Source organism: Camelina sativa, chromosome 16 (genome assembly GCF_030686135.1).
Source record: "Camelina sativa cultivar CO46 ecotype springtype chromosome 16, ASM3068613v1".
Classification (NCBI taxonomy): Eukaryota; Viridiplantae; Streptophyta; class Magnoliopsida; order Brassicales; family Brassicaceae; genus Camelina; species Camelina sativa.
The window spans coordinates 31020339-31035973 of record NC_141895.1 but is presented as its reverse complement, the minus strand read 5'-3'; the positions used below and the strand labels follow the sequence as shown (position 1 = coordinate 31035973).

At 37.7% G+C, this 15635-nt stretch overlaps 3 protein-coding genes and 1 pseudogene across 6 annotated transcripts; all 4 read right to left on the bottom strand.

Moving 5' to 3' along the window:
* Positions 1–691: 691 nt before the first annotated feature.
* Positions 692–6240, bottom strand: LOC104753101 (uncharacterized). 2 transcript variants are annotated; one of them, XM_010475389.3, is made up of 3 exons: positions 5885–6240; positions 4241–4453; positions 692–4115 (listed from the first exon to the last, which is right to left on the bottom strand). In XM_010475389.3, the coding sequence occupies exons 2-3, from the start codon at positions 4335–4337 to the stop codon at positions 2470–2472; spliced, it is 1743 nt and encodes a 580-aa protein (XP_010473691.2). In that variant the 5' UTR covers positions 4338–4453; positions 5885–6240; the 3' UTR covers positions 692–2469. The 2 variants fall into 2 exon arrangements, with proteins under 2 accessions (XP_010473691.2, XP_010473692.2); XM_010475390.3 differs by lacking the exon at positions 5885–6240 and adding an exon at positions 5348–5705.
* A 56-nt stretch (positions 6241–6296) lies between these two features.
* On the bottom strand, positions 6297–11348 carry LOC104753100 (uncharacterized). Of its 2 annotated transcripts, none has more exons than XM_010475388.3 (5): positions 9366–11348; positions 9041–9081; positions 8537–8613; positions 7367–8420; positions 6297–7278 (listed from the first exon to the last, which is right to left on the bottom strand). In XM_010475388.3, the coding sequence occupies exons 3-5, from the start codon at positions 8553–8555 to the stop codon at positions 6492–6494; spliced, it is 1860 nt and encodes a 619-aa protein (XP_010473690.1). In that variant the 5' UTR covers positions 8556–8613; positions 9041–9081; positions 9366–11348; the 3' UTR covers positions 6297–6491. The 2 variants fall into 2 exon arrangements, with proteins under 2 accessions (XP_010473690.1, XP_087346068.1); XM_087489942.1 differs by having other exon boundaries at positions 7367–8440; positions 9366–11286.
* LOC104754176 (putative pentatricopeptide repeat-containing protein At1g64310 pseudogene) lies at positions 9460–11118 on the bottom strand (annotated as a pseudogene). The gene has a single exon (XR_015583559.1). The product of XR_015583559.1 is annotated as a putative pentatricopeptide repeat-containing protein At1g64310 pseudogene (transcript).
* Positions 11187–14259, bottom strand: LOC104753099 (uncharacterized). Its single transcript, XM_010475387.3, has 4 exons — positions 14025–14259; positions 13811–13929; positions 11703–13707; positions 11187–11618 (listed from the first exon to the last, which is right to left on the bottom strand). The coding sequence occupies exons 3-4, from the start codon at positions 13648–13650 to the stop codon at positions 11425–11427; spliced, it is 2142 nt and encodes a 713-aa protein (XP_010473689.1). The 5' UTR covers positions 13651–13707; positions 13811–13929; positions 14025–14259; the 3' UTR covers positions 11187–11424.
* Between the last annotated feature and the right edge of the window lie 1376 nt (positions 14260–15635).

Genomic DNA, 15635 nt, shown 5'->3' with positions numbered 1-15635 from the left:
ATCCTCTAATGTAGAACTTCTTTCCACAACATTTCTACAAGTGCAAAATGTTTCCGAATTAGGTATAAAACACTTATCTAGATGGAACCGTCGTTCGTGTGTCTATAAATAGCGATTTTTTTTCCCAATATTAATTAGAAGAAGTGCATGTGACACCTTGGCGAAACTCGGCGAAGCTTCTTTAGATCATTGGTGACTCGCAGTAGTTTGTTTAGGGTTTAGGGTTTAGGACCAATTTTCACACTCTCAAGATATTTCAGTTTTCCCAAGAAATGCTTCATTTGTTTCAGCTCTTCACAAGTTCCTTCATACCCTGAAATCACAAGCACCTTCACTTTACATGTCCATAAGACCATAACTGCTTAGCGCTTTGATGGAGAACACACTGAAATCAAGACCATGAGGACGTTGGCATTGCAAGTGTAGTTACACTATTTGTATAGTGTTGTTGTTTTTTCTGTTCTTTTTTTCCATAAAATAAAAAGGAAAAATATAAAATTTGGTTGGATTTTTTTTTTTTTTTTTTTTGCTAAGAATGTAAATATTCATTTCACAATGAAAATGTAGGTTACACAATTAAGGGTAACCAATTTATGGTCCCATGCCAAAAAAGGAATAAAAAATATGGAAGCATACAACATTTTTGAACCGAATCATCAATTCTCGTTAAAGAAGACGATTTGGAACAAGATAAGAAGAATCCCTACAGTGAGCTAGAAAAAGAATCAACAAGAAAACAGAACAATAAAGATCACGAGTCACCCATAAAGCAAGATGGTAGTCCTTTCACCGGTAATCCGAGCTTAGCAAGGAGCTGCGGAATTGCCAAGCTTAATGTGTTAGGCAATGCTCACTCACTCTAGCGAGTCCCTCTAGGAGTCGGTAGCTCAGAGCCTGGCAACATCTTAACCACAAAGAGCCATACTAACACCACCAAGTGCTTAGGGCAAAAACAGACACTTCAAGTAAAGTCATCAAGGCTTCCCACTAAAACACTAATCTGCTGCGGCTGAGCTAAGGCTTGGGCAAAAGTGACACGAGGGGCAGTAAACTTAAACGCAACATCAAGGATACAAGTGCGACATGCCATGGATTTGCACGGAAATGGTATGGGCAGCGACGTTGGGCAAACCCAAACCCATTGTCAAGCGTAGCCCTCATCTCCATCCTAGACGAAACTCACAAAATCCTACAAGAGCAAGACAAGTCTCGGACGAACACCAGTCCACCTTTTCTGATCAACACCTTTGGCTTGGGAGTTGATGTTAGGTAGCTTGCAAGTAGTTAGAGAAGCCGACTCTAACAACAAACCACAAAACAAGACTACCATTTGATGACCAAACGCCCCCGGTATAAACAAAAAGGAAGATCAGAGTCACTGGTGGCTGACGCCTCAGCACTAAAATCCACACCTAAAACAACAACACACAAAACAGAGACTCCGAGCATACCAGAGTACGCAATGAGCCAGGGAAACAAACAACATCTAATCACGGGGCGGAATAGAAGGTGAACGAAGTGAAGACAGAAGGCAAACACGGAGAGGAAGAGAGCGCTAATCTCTTACGCCACCACGAGAGGAGAGCCGCCGCATGCCAAAGAAGCTACCATTGTAATACCAAGCAACTACCCACCACTTGCCTCTGAAGAATCTTACCGCTGCTTGAAACTGGACAAGCAGAAGCTCCATCGCTAATGGAGCTTAAGAAGAACCGCCGAGAAACACCTTAAGGAGCCTCACACAAACTCAGATTGCCGTCTTCAAACAAACCGAAGGGGGTGAAAGCACCGGGAGGGAGTAATCGCCAAGATTCACAGAAGATTCGAGACAAGCCGAGGCCAATTCTCCACAAATCGGAGCCACCGTTAAAATCGCCATCAAACTCTGCAACCTAATCTCGTCAGATCGCCTATCGGAAAAAAGTCAGCTGCATAAAGGGAACCTTGGGAGCCCCCTCACGGACACGGCGAGGAACGCCAGTGACCGGAGAGGCAATAAACGAAGCGGATCTAGGCTGTCTTCAAGGGCGGCGGAAGGAGGAGCTCAAATGCTATTGTTATTATCCTTGCGTTTGCAGTTGGTTGGATTTTTAAGTAATGTATTTGTAAATATAGAGTATAGACCATTATTTTTCGGTGCATTATGGTGTTTGGTACTTTGGTATTATGTCCAAATTTTTTCTAAAATCCCATAAATAAAAGTGCTGCTCAACTGTTTTTTTTTTTTTAACAAGAGAAACATTATAACGACAAATGAGTCTCTATACAAACCTCACCATCCATCCAAGTCCATCTTTATGGTCTTACAACTACAAAACAATCTTCACACGTCACTCCAACAAAACAATTTCGACTTAGAAAGCACAAACAAATTATAAAAAAACAAACACCAATCGGCAAAAAAAAAAAAAGAGTAAAATAAACACAGCTAAGCTCTAACTTACAGATTTGAGAAGAGAACAAGTCACTTTAAGATCGTTGTGGGCCTTGTGGCCGTCTTTGTCCTCTTGCCGCAACCATTTTGGACAAAACCTCTTCAAGATACTCACAACGGTCTCTATGGTGTTCGATCCATACACATAACTGTCTTATCGCTTCTCTCTTCTCTTCTCCTAATCCCAACAATGTCTCCTGCAACTTCTCCTTCTCTCTTTCCTCTTCTCTTACTTGACCTTCAAGCTTCTTCTCCACCTCTTCCTTCTCCTTCTTCATCTCTTCTTTATTCTCCTTCATCTCTACCACACACTTCTTCGCCATCAAAAGCATCTTCGTGGCATTAACCACTGTTTCTTCATAGCTTTTGTGCTTCTCCTCAAGTTTTTCAGACAGGGATTGGAACCGGTTTAGTACTGTTGCAGCCACTCTCTCTGACATCTCTTTCATCATGCCTCGATATGTTTCATGTGTCATTGCGATCTTCTCCTCAAGCAATGCTTGTTCCTCTAAATGCTTAGCTTCTATTCTCTTCAACTCTCCTTCTTTCTCCGTTAACACTTGTTCAGTTACTCTCAGTTTCTGGTTAGACAAACGGAGTTTAACCTCGATGTTACTCATCTTCTCCATCAAGCTCTCTAACTCCTCTCCTTTCATCTCTACGTCATTACGTAGGCTCTCTACCGTATCTTGGAGATCAACAATCGCAGATTCCCTCGATGCAACATCTTTACCGGTCTCTTGCATTCTCCTCTCCGTCTCTTCCATCTTTGACATGTACTCTTCCAACATCTCTCGGGCTTGGTTGTAGTCATCTGTCAGCTTCTTGATTGTTGCCTCTCGTTCTTCGAACACACCGTTGATCTGTTTATGTTCTTGGCTCAGCGTATTGTACGCAGCTTCTTGCTCTAACAACGCTTTCTGCACATCGTTAATCTGATTCAGTAACGCTGGCTTCTCTTGCTTCTCTCTCTCAAGTTCTGCTTCGGTTTCGTTCTTTTGCGCTTGTAGACGGTTATTTTCTTCTAGTGTATTCTCGTGATCTTTAGCCTTGTTTTCCATCTCATCTTTTAGATTTCTGATCTGATTCACATACTCAGAAACTTCTTGAGACTTCTTCTCAAGCTCTGCTTCCATTCCCTCTCTCTCTTTCTTCACATCTTCTAGCTTCTGATTAATATCAGATTCCGTCTCACCAGCAACTTCCAGTTTCTGATTTAGTTCTTTGTTTTCACTCGCTAACTTCTCAGCTTCAAGTCTCAAATTCCCACAAATCTCTTCTGATTCCTTAAACTTGTTCAAAATCTCTTGGTGCTCTGATTCTACGGCTTCTTTTTCTTCATCGGTAGTTGCTAACTTCCTTCTGAGATCAGCAATTTCAAGATTTGCATCTTCGATCTGTTTCTTAACCAACTCTATGTCATTCTCAGCCCGCCCGTTTCTCTTACTCTTCATATCTGAATCCGAGTCAGAGCTCGAAGAAGAAGAGCTGTCGTTCTCTCCTTTACCATGAACTTTTTTCCTGATCTCACCAGTTAAATCATCGTATTGGCGATACAAGGACTCATACTCTTTGTAGAATTCCTTCACCAACTCGGCAACCACTAGTCTTTTGGATTCATCTTCCTCAATATCCCCACTCTCAACAATTCCCAAGATTTTCTTCACTTTCTCATCTATTTCTGTTGATCAAAAGTTTTGTCTTCATTTATAAACAACTCCAAAAAACAAAAGACCAACGGATTTTGACATAATCTCAATGAATACAAAAAATGTAAACTGACACAAAGTGAGCAAAGAAACTTACCAGTCTTTGTTCCTTTGAGAAATTCACCATTGTCAGGATGAAGATGAGGCTCAAAGAAAGATTTCAAGGAGTCTCTAATGATACTATGCTTTCTCATTTCTTCTTCAGTCTCTTCAATCAATCAAAAAGGTACTTGAAAAAATTTCGAGATTTGGAACTAAAATGTCATCTCCTGGACATCTGAAACTCCATCAAAGCATCACGATCTTTACCCTGCAGAATTTCACAGACAAGACATGTGAGAAGAAGAAACATTTAACTTGTTCAAGAATATTAGCAAATATAAAATTTGAAAACTATACCAATCATTATCATTAGAAAAAAATACCAAACTAAAATTAGTAGTAAACTAATAGACTTAAGTTGGGGCTGACTTTGAAAGTTGGATGGTAACAAGAATGGAATAAAGAAGTAGAGATGATTCAATTGGAGGAGCCTGACATGACTAAACAGATAGATACTGGAACTACAATATTTAAATCTAAGCAAAATATTATATGCCATAAAGGTGAGAATCTCCGTTAACTTGTTCAGATGGATTCATTCTTTCTCTCTGGTGATAAAACTAAAAATGTAAACAAAGTGTGAGGTAAGAAACTAAAGAAAGAAACAGATCCTAGAAAAGAAAAAAAAAAAATCCAAAGTAGATAGATACTCTCATCTAATCCATCCAACAACAATGATACAATCTCAAACCTATAGAGATCCAAACCAATGTGATATACAAACATGAATATCCAAAAAAAAATGCTAATCAACTAAAGAAATGGTCCAAAAACTAAATCTGATAATATGTTGTATTAAAAAGAATGAGATGGTCTCTGTGATGAAGAGAAGAAGCCGTAATAATGGGCTGGAGAAGGCAGTGGAGCCACCTTTAGGGGTAATGGGAACCAGAAAGCACAGCAAGAGAATGATATAAAAGAAGACAGCTATCATAATCATCATAATATGCTTTTGTTTCTTTTTATATGTCTCTATTATATATACTGACAATAATAATAATAATAATAATAATAATAGAGCTCTCCAAATTCTCTTTCTTTACTTCCATAGAATGTGCTTAAGTAATAAAATTAGCAAATTGAAACGAATGAGATGCTTAACTAGTATTGAGTATCCCCTTAAAACAAGCAGATCCGAGTCGATTTTGCATGAAAGATTATTATAACCAAAGCCAAGCCCTAACACAAAGATCCAACAATTACAACAACAACAAAAAAAAAAAAAAAAAAAAATGAAAAATCTATAAATCTAGATATGATCGTGATTCAAAATCGTGAAGATCTAGATTAGAGACAATCTTCATGAAATGTCCACTAAAATTATGCAAAAATCGGGAGCAATCAAATGGGAATAGGATTAAAAAAAACAATAGTGAAATCTTCATGAAATGTCCAAACTAGATTACTAAATCAAAGCTTCAACTCATATATAGCTAAATCACCAAAACCTCATACATATAGATAGATGAACTAAACCTGATTTAGCTTATGAATTTTACATACAGAACAAAAAAAAAAAAAAAAAAAAAAGGAAGTACTAATTACTAATTAGTGAGCTAACACTAGGGATCGAAGAGTTAGAAACAAATAGAAACTCAGGTCAAATCATAAAACTGATATCGGAGATTATTATTATTACCTGGAAGAAGAAGAAGGAGCTCCGGTGGTAGCGAATTGAAAACAACAGAAGAAGAAGAAGAAGAAGAAGAAGAAGAAGAAGAGAAGAAGAATAAAAAATATCCCAAGAAGAGAGAATCGAACCGACGAAACGAAGACTTAAAAGAGAAAAGTGGTTCAGTTTTTAATTGGCCACCCGAAGAAAACTACGTTCCATTGATGGCGTTTCAATCAATTTCCCAGGATTACCCCTTCCTTTTAGTTTTTATTACCATTTTTTGCCACCGTCTCCTCCGCTTCACAGCTGGGTGCTATCTGTCATTCTTCTCTTTTCTCGTCAAACCGGTCAAACCGAGGTCAATGTATTTTTACGAATTTAACCTTTATTCTAAAAGACAACAAAAGTTACAAAAAAATAAGGGGGTACTAAACACTGTTAAATAAATTTTTACTGGTCAAAACAAAAACTAATCCACATGAGCAGCATTTTCGTTACTTTACAAATTACAACAACATGATGAAATGAATCCACCATCTTACATTTTTTTTTTATACTAGTATTCTGCAAGATGGGTTTGGTGATTATAACAATAACAAACAAATAAACAGTGTTTGAGGTTGTAAAAAGATCAACAACAACCTTTTAAGATTGATGACTTCTTGAGTTGATCGTATCGATCTCTTTGATAATCCACAACGATACACAGTTGTCTTATCGCTTCTCTCTTCTCTTCCCTTAAACTCAACACTTCTACTTCTCTCCCCTTCGCCTTCAACTCTAGCTCTTTCATTTTCGTTTCAATTTTGCTCACAACCTTTGTTAGTTTCAGTTTCTCTGTTCCTTCTTCCGCAAGCTTCTTCTCTAGCTTTGATAGCTTCTCCTTCAACAGATTTTCTTCAGCTTCTCCGTATTCTAGCTTTGCCGTTAGACTCTCTACCTCGCTCTTCTTCTCACTCACCCACTGCTTCGCTGACTCGATCTCTTCCCCTAATCTCCCAACTCTCTTCGTCTGTTCCTCTGCTTCTTCTAGCTTCTTCATCGCCATTTCCGATCTCCTGTACCCTTTTTCCAAAGAATCCTTCATGTTGCTGAAATGGGTTTCGAAAAACATCAGGCTTTCTCTGTTTTCTTGAGCCATTTCTCGTGTTTTTATATACTCGTGTTTGCTCTCCAAGTGTATTTGTTCGGCCACGTGGATCCTCCTGTATAGTATCCTAATATGATCTTCTATCTTCATCCGGAAATCTTCTGCTAACTCTTCCATTTTCTTCTCTAAAGCATTTGGATTCAGCTTCGAATCCCGGCTCGAGCCAGATGACCAGCGTTTCGACAGCTTCTGATCATCAGATAACTTGTCAATAGTGTCTTTTTGTTCTTCGACAAGTCTCTGTTGATCCTTGAGTTTCTCCGATAGCCTGCGTCAGAACATAAAAGACTTAAAGCCTGAAATGAATGAATACTCTGATTATTTTGAAAACCAAAAACGTTTCTGTTGTTGTTTACCTGCGAATAATATCATCTTGTTCCTTGACCAATTTCTTCTGATCAGAATTTTGAATGTCCAATATCTTGCTCTCATTTCTAATCTTATCAGCATTCTTCGTCTTTATCTCCATGTTCAATGAATCCAGCTCTGCGATTCTTGTATGCAGCTTCTCATTTTCTCCTTTAAGATACTCAATCTCTTCATTCAGTCTGTTCCTCTCCTCCTCTGTTTCTTCTTTCAGACTCTTCAGTTGCATCTCTGTCTCTGTAACTTCTTCAACTTTTTTCTCCAACTTTGCTTCAGATCCATCTTTCTGCCTCCGGGATGATTCAAGCTCACGTTTCATACCATTTACCTGATCCACCAGTCCCTTAACTCGCTCTTCATCCTCTACTCTCTTAACTTCATACTTTTTAGCCAATTCCGCGTTTCTTGCGCGAAGGAAACCAATTTCTTCTTCCAAATTTCTCAACTGGCTCTTCAACTCTTCGATCCTCGATGTTAAACCTAACTCACTGTTCCCAAACTTGTTCACAAGTGTTGATATCTCATCTCCTTTCTCTCTCAAAACCGATTCCAAACCGGAGATCTGAGATCTAAGCCCTTTGTTCTTCTCTCCTAACTGTTTACTTTCACTAGCTTTCATCGCAATCTCTTTTTCTAAACCTCTTTTCTGATCACATTCAGCTTTAGCGTTACCTAGCTCTCGTTCTAGCTCCTTCACACGTGAAGCCAGTTCTCGTTCTCTCTCTTCAGCATCATTCCTCAATGTTTCAAGCTTGCTTTGTAGCTCAGAAATTTCAATTCCTTCATCCACAACATTCTCTATTTCCTCTGAAGAGTAATATTCCAAATCTGAACTCGATGAAGCAATACGCGATTTCCCTTTTCTTCTGCCACCACCGCTATTGGGGTCTAAATCTTGTTGAAAATCATCAAAAACAGAATAGAGAGACTGACACTGCTCTTGAAGGTCGTTAACAATACCTAGAAGCTCTCTCTTTGAATCCTTTGGAATCTTGTTTTTGGTTTGGATGAACTTTACAAGTTTTGAAACTTTCTTCTCCACTTCTGCAGAGATAACAAGAGAACTAACAAAACCTTACATAAACAATTTTCAAAGACGAAAATAGTTGTTACGGTGATTTAATATCCGTACGTTGAGTATCAATTCAAACAAATCTTACCTGTTTTTGCTCGCTCCATTCTTACGATCCTCGTTCTTGTCTCTGCATTTGAACCTTAAGATCAATAAAACGTCCTCCTGCAAACACACAAAATAGCGAGCCATCACAAATGTTTAGTATCATCATACATGTTCAACAACAAACCTCTACCATTATTATTCATGTCAATAATTGTTTTGATTCATACATAGATGGGAGAAATAACGTATGTATCAAGTTTTATCCAGTGAAATGGCAATGTACCACTTTCTAATTTACTTTTTCCCCAAGAAAGCTTCACAAATTATTGAATGATCTCACGCAACGATATATATATGTGGATCAAATCAAAATACAGAGACCAAAATTTTCTGCAAAAGTTATTTTCTCTAGACATCAAATCAGAAAACTGTATTCTACGATTTACATTGTTTCTTCGAAATTTACCGCAGTTTCTCAGCGAAAACCACAATTCTTCTTAAAAAAATTGACAGGAAACATGAAAAAAAGGATTGAAAATATTACCAGGTAAAATGAGAGATCGAATTAGTCGTTTCTTTGTCTTCCTGGGAAAGATGAAACCAAACAATTATTTCAATCTAATTCTGATTTTTAAATTAGAAAGATAGAGCAATATTAGAAGTTAAGAGTAATATTTAGAAGTTGTGATTAGAAGAAAAAGGATAAATATATAAAATTTAAGAGATGGTTTGCTTTTTGTCTCCCTAACCACAACTTTATGTTTTAAGATAGATCCGATCAGACCGGAGTATCCTAAAATTATGTCATACACTTATCTGGTCTTAACCTAATCGAACCAGGCATTGTAATTCAAAGGGAAACTGCTAACCTTATCTCAAACGCCACAAAGAGCTTCTCCGCTTCTTCTTATTAATCATCAGCAAGAAGAACCCTATCAAGCCATTAACTGTTTTTCTTCAGAGTTAAAACCAACTAATCCCTGGCAATTTCCCTTCAGAGCTTTCTGTTATTCCATCTCTAAGCCTTTCTACGTCATCCCATCTCCCGTATCTTGCATACACATTAGAAAGCATCACTTTGTATACACTTCTTCTCTCTTCCCCATTCTCCAATATATTCTCTGCTACAACTTCAGCCAACTGAGTGTTCTCATGAACTTCGCAATATGACAATAGTGCTCCCAAAATTCCTGAATCAATTGGTTTCCGTAATGACATTACAAACTCAAATGCTTCTTCTAGCTTTCCAGCCATTCCCATCAACTTTACCACGTAAACATAATGCTCTGTTTGTGGTTCAACACCAAACTCACTCTTCATTCTCTCGAAGATCTCTTGACCTTCGTTTAAGAGTCCCGAATGGCAACAAGTAGAAAGCAGAGCAGCGAAAGTGACCTCATCAGGTTTCAAGCCCATCTCAAGCATCTCGGTGAACTTTTCAAAGGCAGAGGAAGCAAATCCATGCAAGCCAAGACCCAAAATAACAGAATTGAAGGAAACAATGTTTTTCTCTGGAATCCCTGCAAAGAGATTCATCGCATAATCCAGAACCCCACATTTTGAGTACATATCTATAAGAGCAGAGCAAACCTTGATATCAAATTCTAGTCCTAGTCGAATAACATAGCCGTGCACTTCTTTTCCATAGACTGAATCTGATAACTCAGCACAAGACCCTAATACAATCGCCACAAGAACACAATCTGGCTTCTTACCACTCATTCTCATCTCATTAAACAGATACAAAGCCTCCTTGTGATTCCCACATCTCGAATAACCAGTTATCAAAGAAGAACACGCAACTAAATCAGGCCCAGAGATGGTATTATACACACTACAAGCGGAAGCTATGCACCTGCATCTCGAGTACAAGTTCACTAAAGCACAACCAACATAGGCATGAGTATCTAGATTGATTTTCAAACAAAATCCATGAACAGACCGAGCAATGAGTAGCGAACTAGGATCAATCAAACAAGTCGTTAGGGCAACCATTGTATAACAATTCGGTACATGTCCTCGATGTTGCATTAAGTTAAACAAATTGACTCCTTTATCCCAAAATCCAGAGCATCCATATCCAGAAATCATAGCATTCCATAAAGCAACATCAGGATCTGGTATCGAAAGGAACAACTTACTTGCTTCAAAAGTAAGGCCAGCTTTTGAATAAGCTTTAACAATTGCACTGCCACAAATTTGATCAAATCCAAGACCAGATACGATTGCAATCCCATGAATACACCTCAGTCCCTCGGTATCGAAACTCTCTGAACAGCCACGAGCTAAGCACGCATAGGTGAAGTTATCTGGTCTCGTAGCAGAACTCAGCATCTGAGAAAAAAGTGAAAAAGCAGTACTAAATTGATGAGCTTTAGCAAAAGCTCGAATAACAGAGTTCCAGAGGAAAACGCTTCTCTCAGGAAATACGTCGAACAGTTTGCGGGCAGAAACAAGATCATCGTTTAACGCATAGAATCGTACAAGCTGCGTCGCGAAAAACGGGTCACGAGCGAGTTTGGACTTAGTAACAAAGCTATGCAGTTTCTGGGTACTCAATTTCGTTTGAGATTTCCTCGAGAACTCGAAGATAATCAAACCTAATTGCGTATGCGAAGCCATTAGAGGTGCAATCACGAACGCAAAATCCAATCTTTAATCGAGCAAAACCTCAAACACAGGAATACGAGTTTAAGGGTAAAATAAAGCTCTTGTTTTTTTCAGATAAAAAAGTGTAGACTTTACAGAAGCTACAGAGAAGTATCTAAAGAAAGCAAAATTTACAAATACAAAAAAAAAAAAAAAAAAAAAAAATGGTATTTAAGAGGTTACACAAAAAAGGGTGATGTTATGGAACTAACACTGTGTGAAACATTGTCTCAGTTTTAAGATTCTTGCAAAAAAAACAAGATGTGTGTGTTTGAAAAGCTATGTTAGCTCAGAGTCAGAAGCAGGACCAGTGAGTTGTCTACGTCTTCCATGGATCAAAGGACTCATTGGACTCAAAGGCAATCTAGTATCCTTCCTTGCTTTGCTGCTGCTTCTTCCAAATGGACTTAGCGGTGATGATGCTTTTGTTGCTGATCTTGGTTTTATAGGAGATGATCCTGAAGATCGTAAACCTGCGATCGAAAGATTTAGTTAATCTATTTGGTTTGATCTCATTCATCAGAGAGCTTTACAATGAAATACAATTTTTATCTGACCTGAGATTGAGTTTCTTCTGAGTTTTACGGCGTCACTGCTTTTCTTTAAAGCTGAGGTCTTTTTGATTGGAGCTTCAGAGTAAACTGATCTTGTATCTGAGTATTCAGATATTGCATCTAAGCACAATGACTTTGCATACGTTGGCATTGTTGGTGGATCTTCAACCACTGAAACACTTTCTGAAACAGATTCACCTGTTTCTGAATTCTCTTCTTTGTTGAAGTTTGGACTCATCTTCTCTTTCTCTGTAACCCTGTATGAGTAAAGCTGGAACGGTATTTGTGTCACGGAACCCGCGTGTGAACCTGACTCCATTGAGAACTTTTTCAAGAATCTTGCTTCCAAGTCCCAGCAATCAACAAGTGGATTTTGGATTTGGAGGTGACCATGATCCGGATTCACAACTAGGAACTTCTTGATGTACCGGAGGATCCTGCAAATCGAAGAGAAAGTTGGACGTTGATTCGGTTGTGAGTGCCAGCAACGTTTAATCAGACTGACGAGGTACTTTGGCGAAGGGAAAGGGAAGAGAGGTCTCTCTCCCGTTCTTATGTTCTTAGCCATATGATCCCCTTGAAGATGACTATCTTCAAATGGAACTTTACCGGTTATAAGCTCGAAACACACCATTGCAAAGCTATAGACATCAGCTTTATGTGTAAACTTCGATCTCGGAGCTGTACCTTTGAGATCTTGTTCCATCTCTGAGAGAACCTCCGGTGCATACCAGATTATAGGATCAGGTGTGGTTGGTCTAGAAGAAGCCCGAGAGAAAGACTGATTCTTAACTGATGTCAAACCGAAACCTGATATCTTGGCATGGAAATAGCCTTCAGTGTGACTTCTCTCTTTCAAAAGAATGTTCATGGGATTCAAATCTCCATGGAAGATCTCATTTGAATGAAGATACTCCATCCCTCTCGCGATTTGAAGCATTATATCGATCACAACAGGAACAGAGAAGAGATATCTTCTTCTAGGTCCACAATTCTCCTTCATGTAGCTTTTCAAATCTTTGTGCATTAACTCCATAACCAAAGAACATTCTTTCCTTTCTTCGTCATAGAATCCACAAAGGTACTGAAGTATATTCGAGTGACAAAGCGATAACAGAGAAGAGATCTCTGCATTTAACGGCTCAAGATCCCCGAAAAAATGTCTCAATACGAAACTGTCCCCTAACCATTGAATCTCCTTATACTGACCACCTAATCTCCGCCTCACTTGGTAATCCTTAGAACCAACGAGTATGGAACTCGGGAAAAGCTTACCGTTAAACTGTTCCAACCCGGTTAGCTTCTTCAACAAAAAATCAGCTAAACGCCTCTCAGTCTTGCCAATCTCATGGCTTTCCGACTTCCTCTTCTCTTGCAATGCTTCCACCAGATTCCACCTATCTTCTCTCCAAGAATGCTCAAAACGGCTGCAAAGATCCCTCGGAACCAAATACTGTTTCCCAAACCTCCACTGGAAAAGCTTTGGATCATTCCACTCTTTATCATACTTTCTTAGAAACACAACTCTCCTCCTCTCCATCTCAGCAGGGTCAAGACCCGAGATCTCACCAGCAATCTCGATAGCTTCGATCACAGCCGGAAAGTAAGATAGCAAGTTGTGTATATGAAACTCAAGACAATCTTTGTTCTGATGAAAGTTGATAACTTTGCCCCACCAATCTTTATTGGACATACAGTTGCGAACATACATTTCGCCTTCTTTAAAGACTCGATAGAGCTCTCTCAAAGGCGGTTCAAGGGCTCTCCATTTAGTATGTTTCTCTTCAAGCTTCAAGTTGTGTCTGATCTCTTCAGCAACGGTGTTGAAACCCAAACTGAAAATGTCTAACAACAAGCAGCATTGTCTCTGGTTGATTAAGATATCGTCTTGTAATACCATAAGCGCGTTTAAGCTTCCTAGAACCTCTCCGATTTGCCTGAATTGCTCCATCACATCACAGGGGGGCTTGTCAAAGTTTTCAAATCTTCTCTTAAAAAAAAGTTTGATCTGGTAAAACAAAAACAAAAATCTAAGCTTTTGAGAAAACCATTTCCAATTCCATTTATTACAGATATGATCCCATGGAGGAGGAAAAAAAAAAAAAAAAAACCTGAAATGAAGATCCTTTGTTTTGGTTCTCAAGGATCGATGAATTGTTGTCGTTGAATATGTGAAAACATATGGTTGAGTAATGGAATCAAAACAAAACATCAACAATCTTCTCCAACCCTGACCACCAAATCTCAAAATTAGGGTTCAATTCGTGGGGAAAAATTAAGAAATCAACCGCTAAAAAAGGTTGAAACTTTTAACTCGATCTTTACCTGTAGAAGAACAACTTGGAATCAGAAAAAAAAAAAAAAAAATGAAAACTTTGTTTTTCTCTTCTTCTCTTTTGGGTTTGCTTCTTAATTTTTGCCCAAAGGTTTTTTTTTTTTCTGGCTGTTGTCTCTCTGTAACGATTTTGCAGAGAGAAAAGTTGAATAATATTTTTTTTTCGTTGTTCAAACTTCAAAAAGTGTTACGTTTTTTCGTCAGTTTTTTTTCTTATTCTTGTCCGCGTTATGTGGGAGCCGGGGGGCCATTTTATGAAGTGTTCCCGCGAGTTTCGTCGTAATTATTTATTAACTAATAATGTGATGTAATTAGAGAGACTCCCTTTGATTAATTTCTCAAAAACGGTGTGTTTCGATTTATACTTTTCGCTTCTAAACGTCGTCGTTTGTGGTTTAATTTTACGTGATTCAACTTTTATCCATTTGACTATTTTCTTTCCCAAGTCTTATCAAGAATAAAAAAAAAACTAATTAATAAAAAAGTTGATTAGTCTGTATTTGAAGTCTTTTCATGCATTTGAATCTTTGACCTTCCAACCAGAATTTTGAATGTTTAACTAAAAAAAGAGAGAAAAGAGTAAACAGTGAGGCAGATAATGTTTGTTTGTGAGAAAATTTGACTATTTTAATTTGGAAAAAAAAAAATTGTAAGAATCAAAGTTAAAGATAAATCTTCATTTGTATACATTCCATATATGTACAGGTTTAAGGCAGTTACGTTGGCAGATATATATATGACAAGACAAAACAAAACAAGTTATGACTATTGAATTTGAAATCACTAGTTCGTATAGAAGTCATTAATATTTATCTTTTTTATGCTCTTTGTTCAGGTTGAAGATAGAAACTGTGAAGATAAAAGAACATGTTCCGTCTCTCACATTGTTTTTGCACTGCACATATCTCACAGCTCACTTAGAGCCGTGGATGATCATAACTTCTGGTCATGCAACTGTTCCATTAATTCTTAGAATAGCATTGGAATTCATGTTCAATAATATCCTTTGGAATCGCAATCTTCGTTTCGCCAGCAGAATTAGAGAGATACGTGTTACTAGTATGGCCAACAAATGTCTTCAGTTATTTATAGTTGATGGTTTTTCTTCATAAAGCAAAAAATATTAAATAAATAATACGTTTTTAATGGAATGAAACATTTAACATTTTTCCACTTGCAAACTATGGAACGCTTTATTCAAAGATGAGAATTTTACAAAGCACAGTGGTACATCAGCCAAGGAGATTATGTTCATCATGATCCTGTTAGAATATTGAGAGGAAGAAGAAAAAGAAATAGAGCAAGAGACTTCTCTTTTGAGAAGACAAGATCGAAAGCTTTAATTTTTATTTACATGAAACTTGATGAAACATTTAACATATACAAGAAAGTATACCTAGATAATTGTCTCCCTTATCCGACCAAAAAAAAAAAAAAAAAGTATACCTACATGTTTTAATTTTTTTTTTTTTGAATAAATTACATCTAAATTTAAAGGATACTATTATACTAACTACTAAAAAAAATATAAAAATATCCTACTATATTAATTGGGAAGTAGATATATAAAAATAACCTCATAAAATGTAAAAAACTACATT

What these genes read in the sequence shown, in the direction of transcription:
- LOC104753100 (XM_010475388.3), bottom strand. An exon ending in CAAGATGATATTATTCGCAG is followed by an intron (nt 7,279 to 7,366) that starts GTAAACAACAAC and finishes GTTCTGACGCAG; the next exon opens with GCTATCGGAGAAACTCAAGG.
- LOC104753101 (XM_010475389.3), bottom strand. Translation starts at nt 4,337, where the DNA reads ATGAGAAAGCATAGTATCATTAGAGACTCCTTGAAATCTTTCTTTGAG. An exon ending in TCTCAAAGGAACAAAGACTG is followed by an intron (nt 4,116 to 4,240) that starts GTAAGTTTCTTT and finishes TTTGATCAACAG; the next exon opens with AAATAGATGAGAAAGTGAAG.
- LOC104753099 (XM_010475387.3), bottom strand. Translation starts at nt 13,650, where the DNA reads ATGGAGCAATTCAGGCAAATCGGAGAGGTTCTAGGAAGCTTAAACGCG. An exon ending in CAGAAGAAACTCAATCTCAG is followed by an intron (nt 11,619 to 11,702) that starts GTCAGATAAAAA and finishes TTTCGATCGCAG; the next exon opens with GTTTACGATCTTCAGGATCA.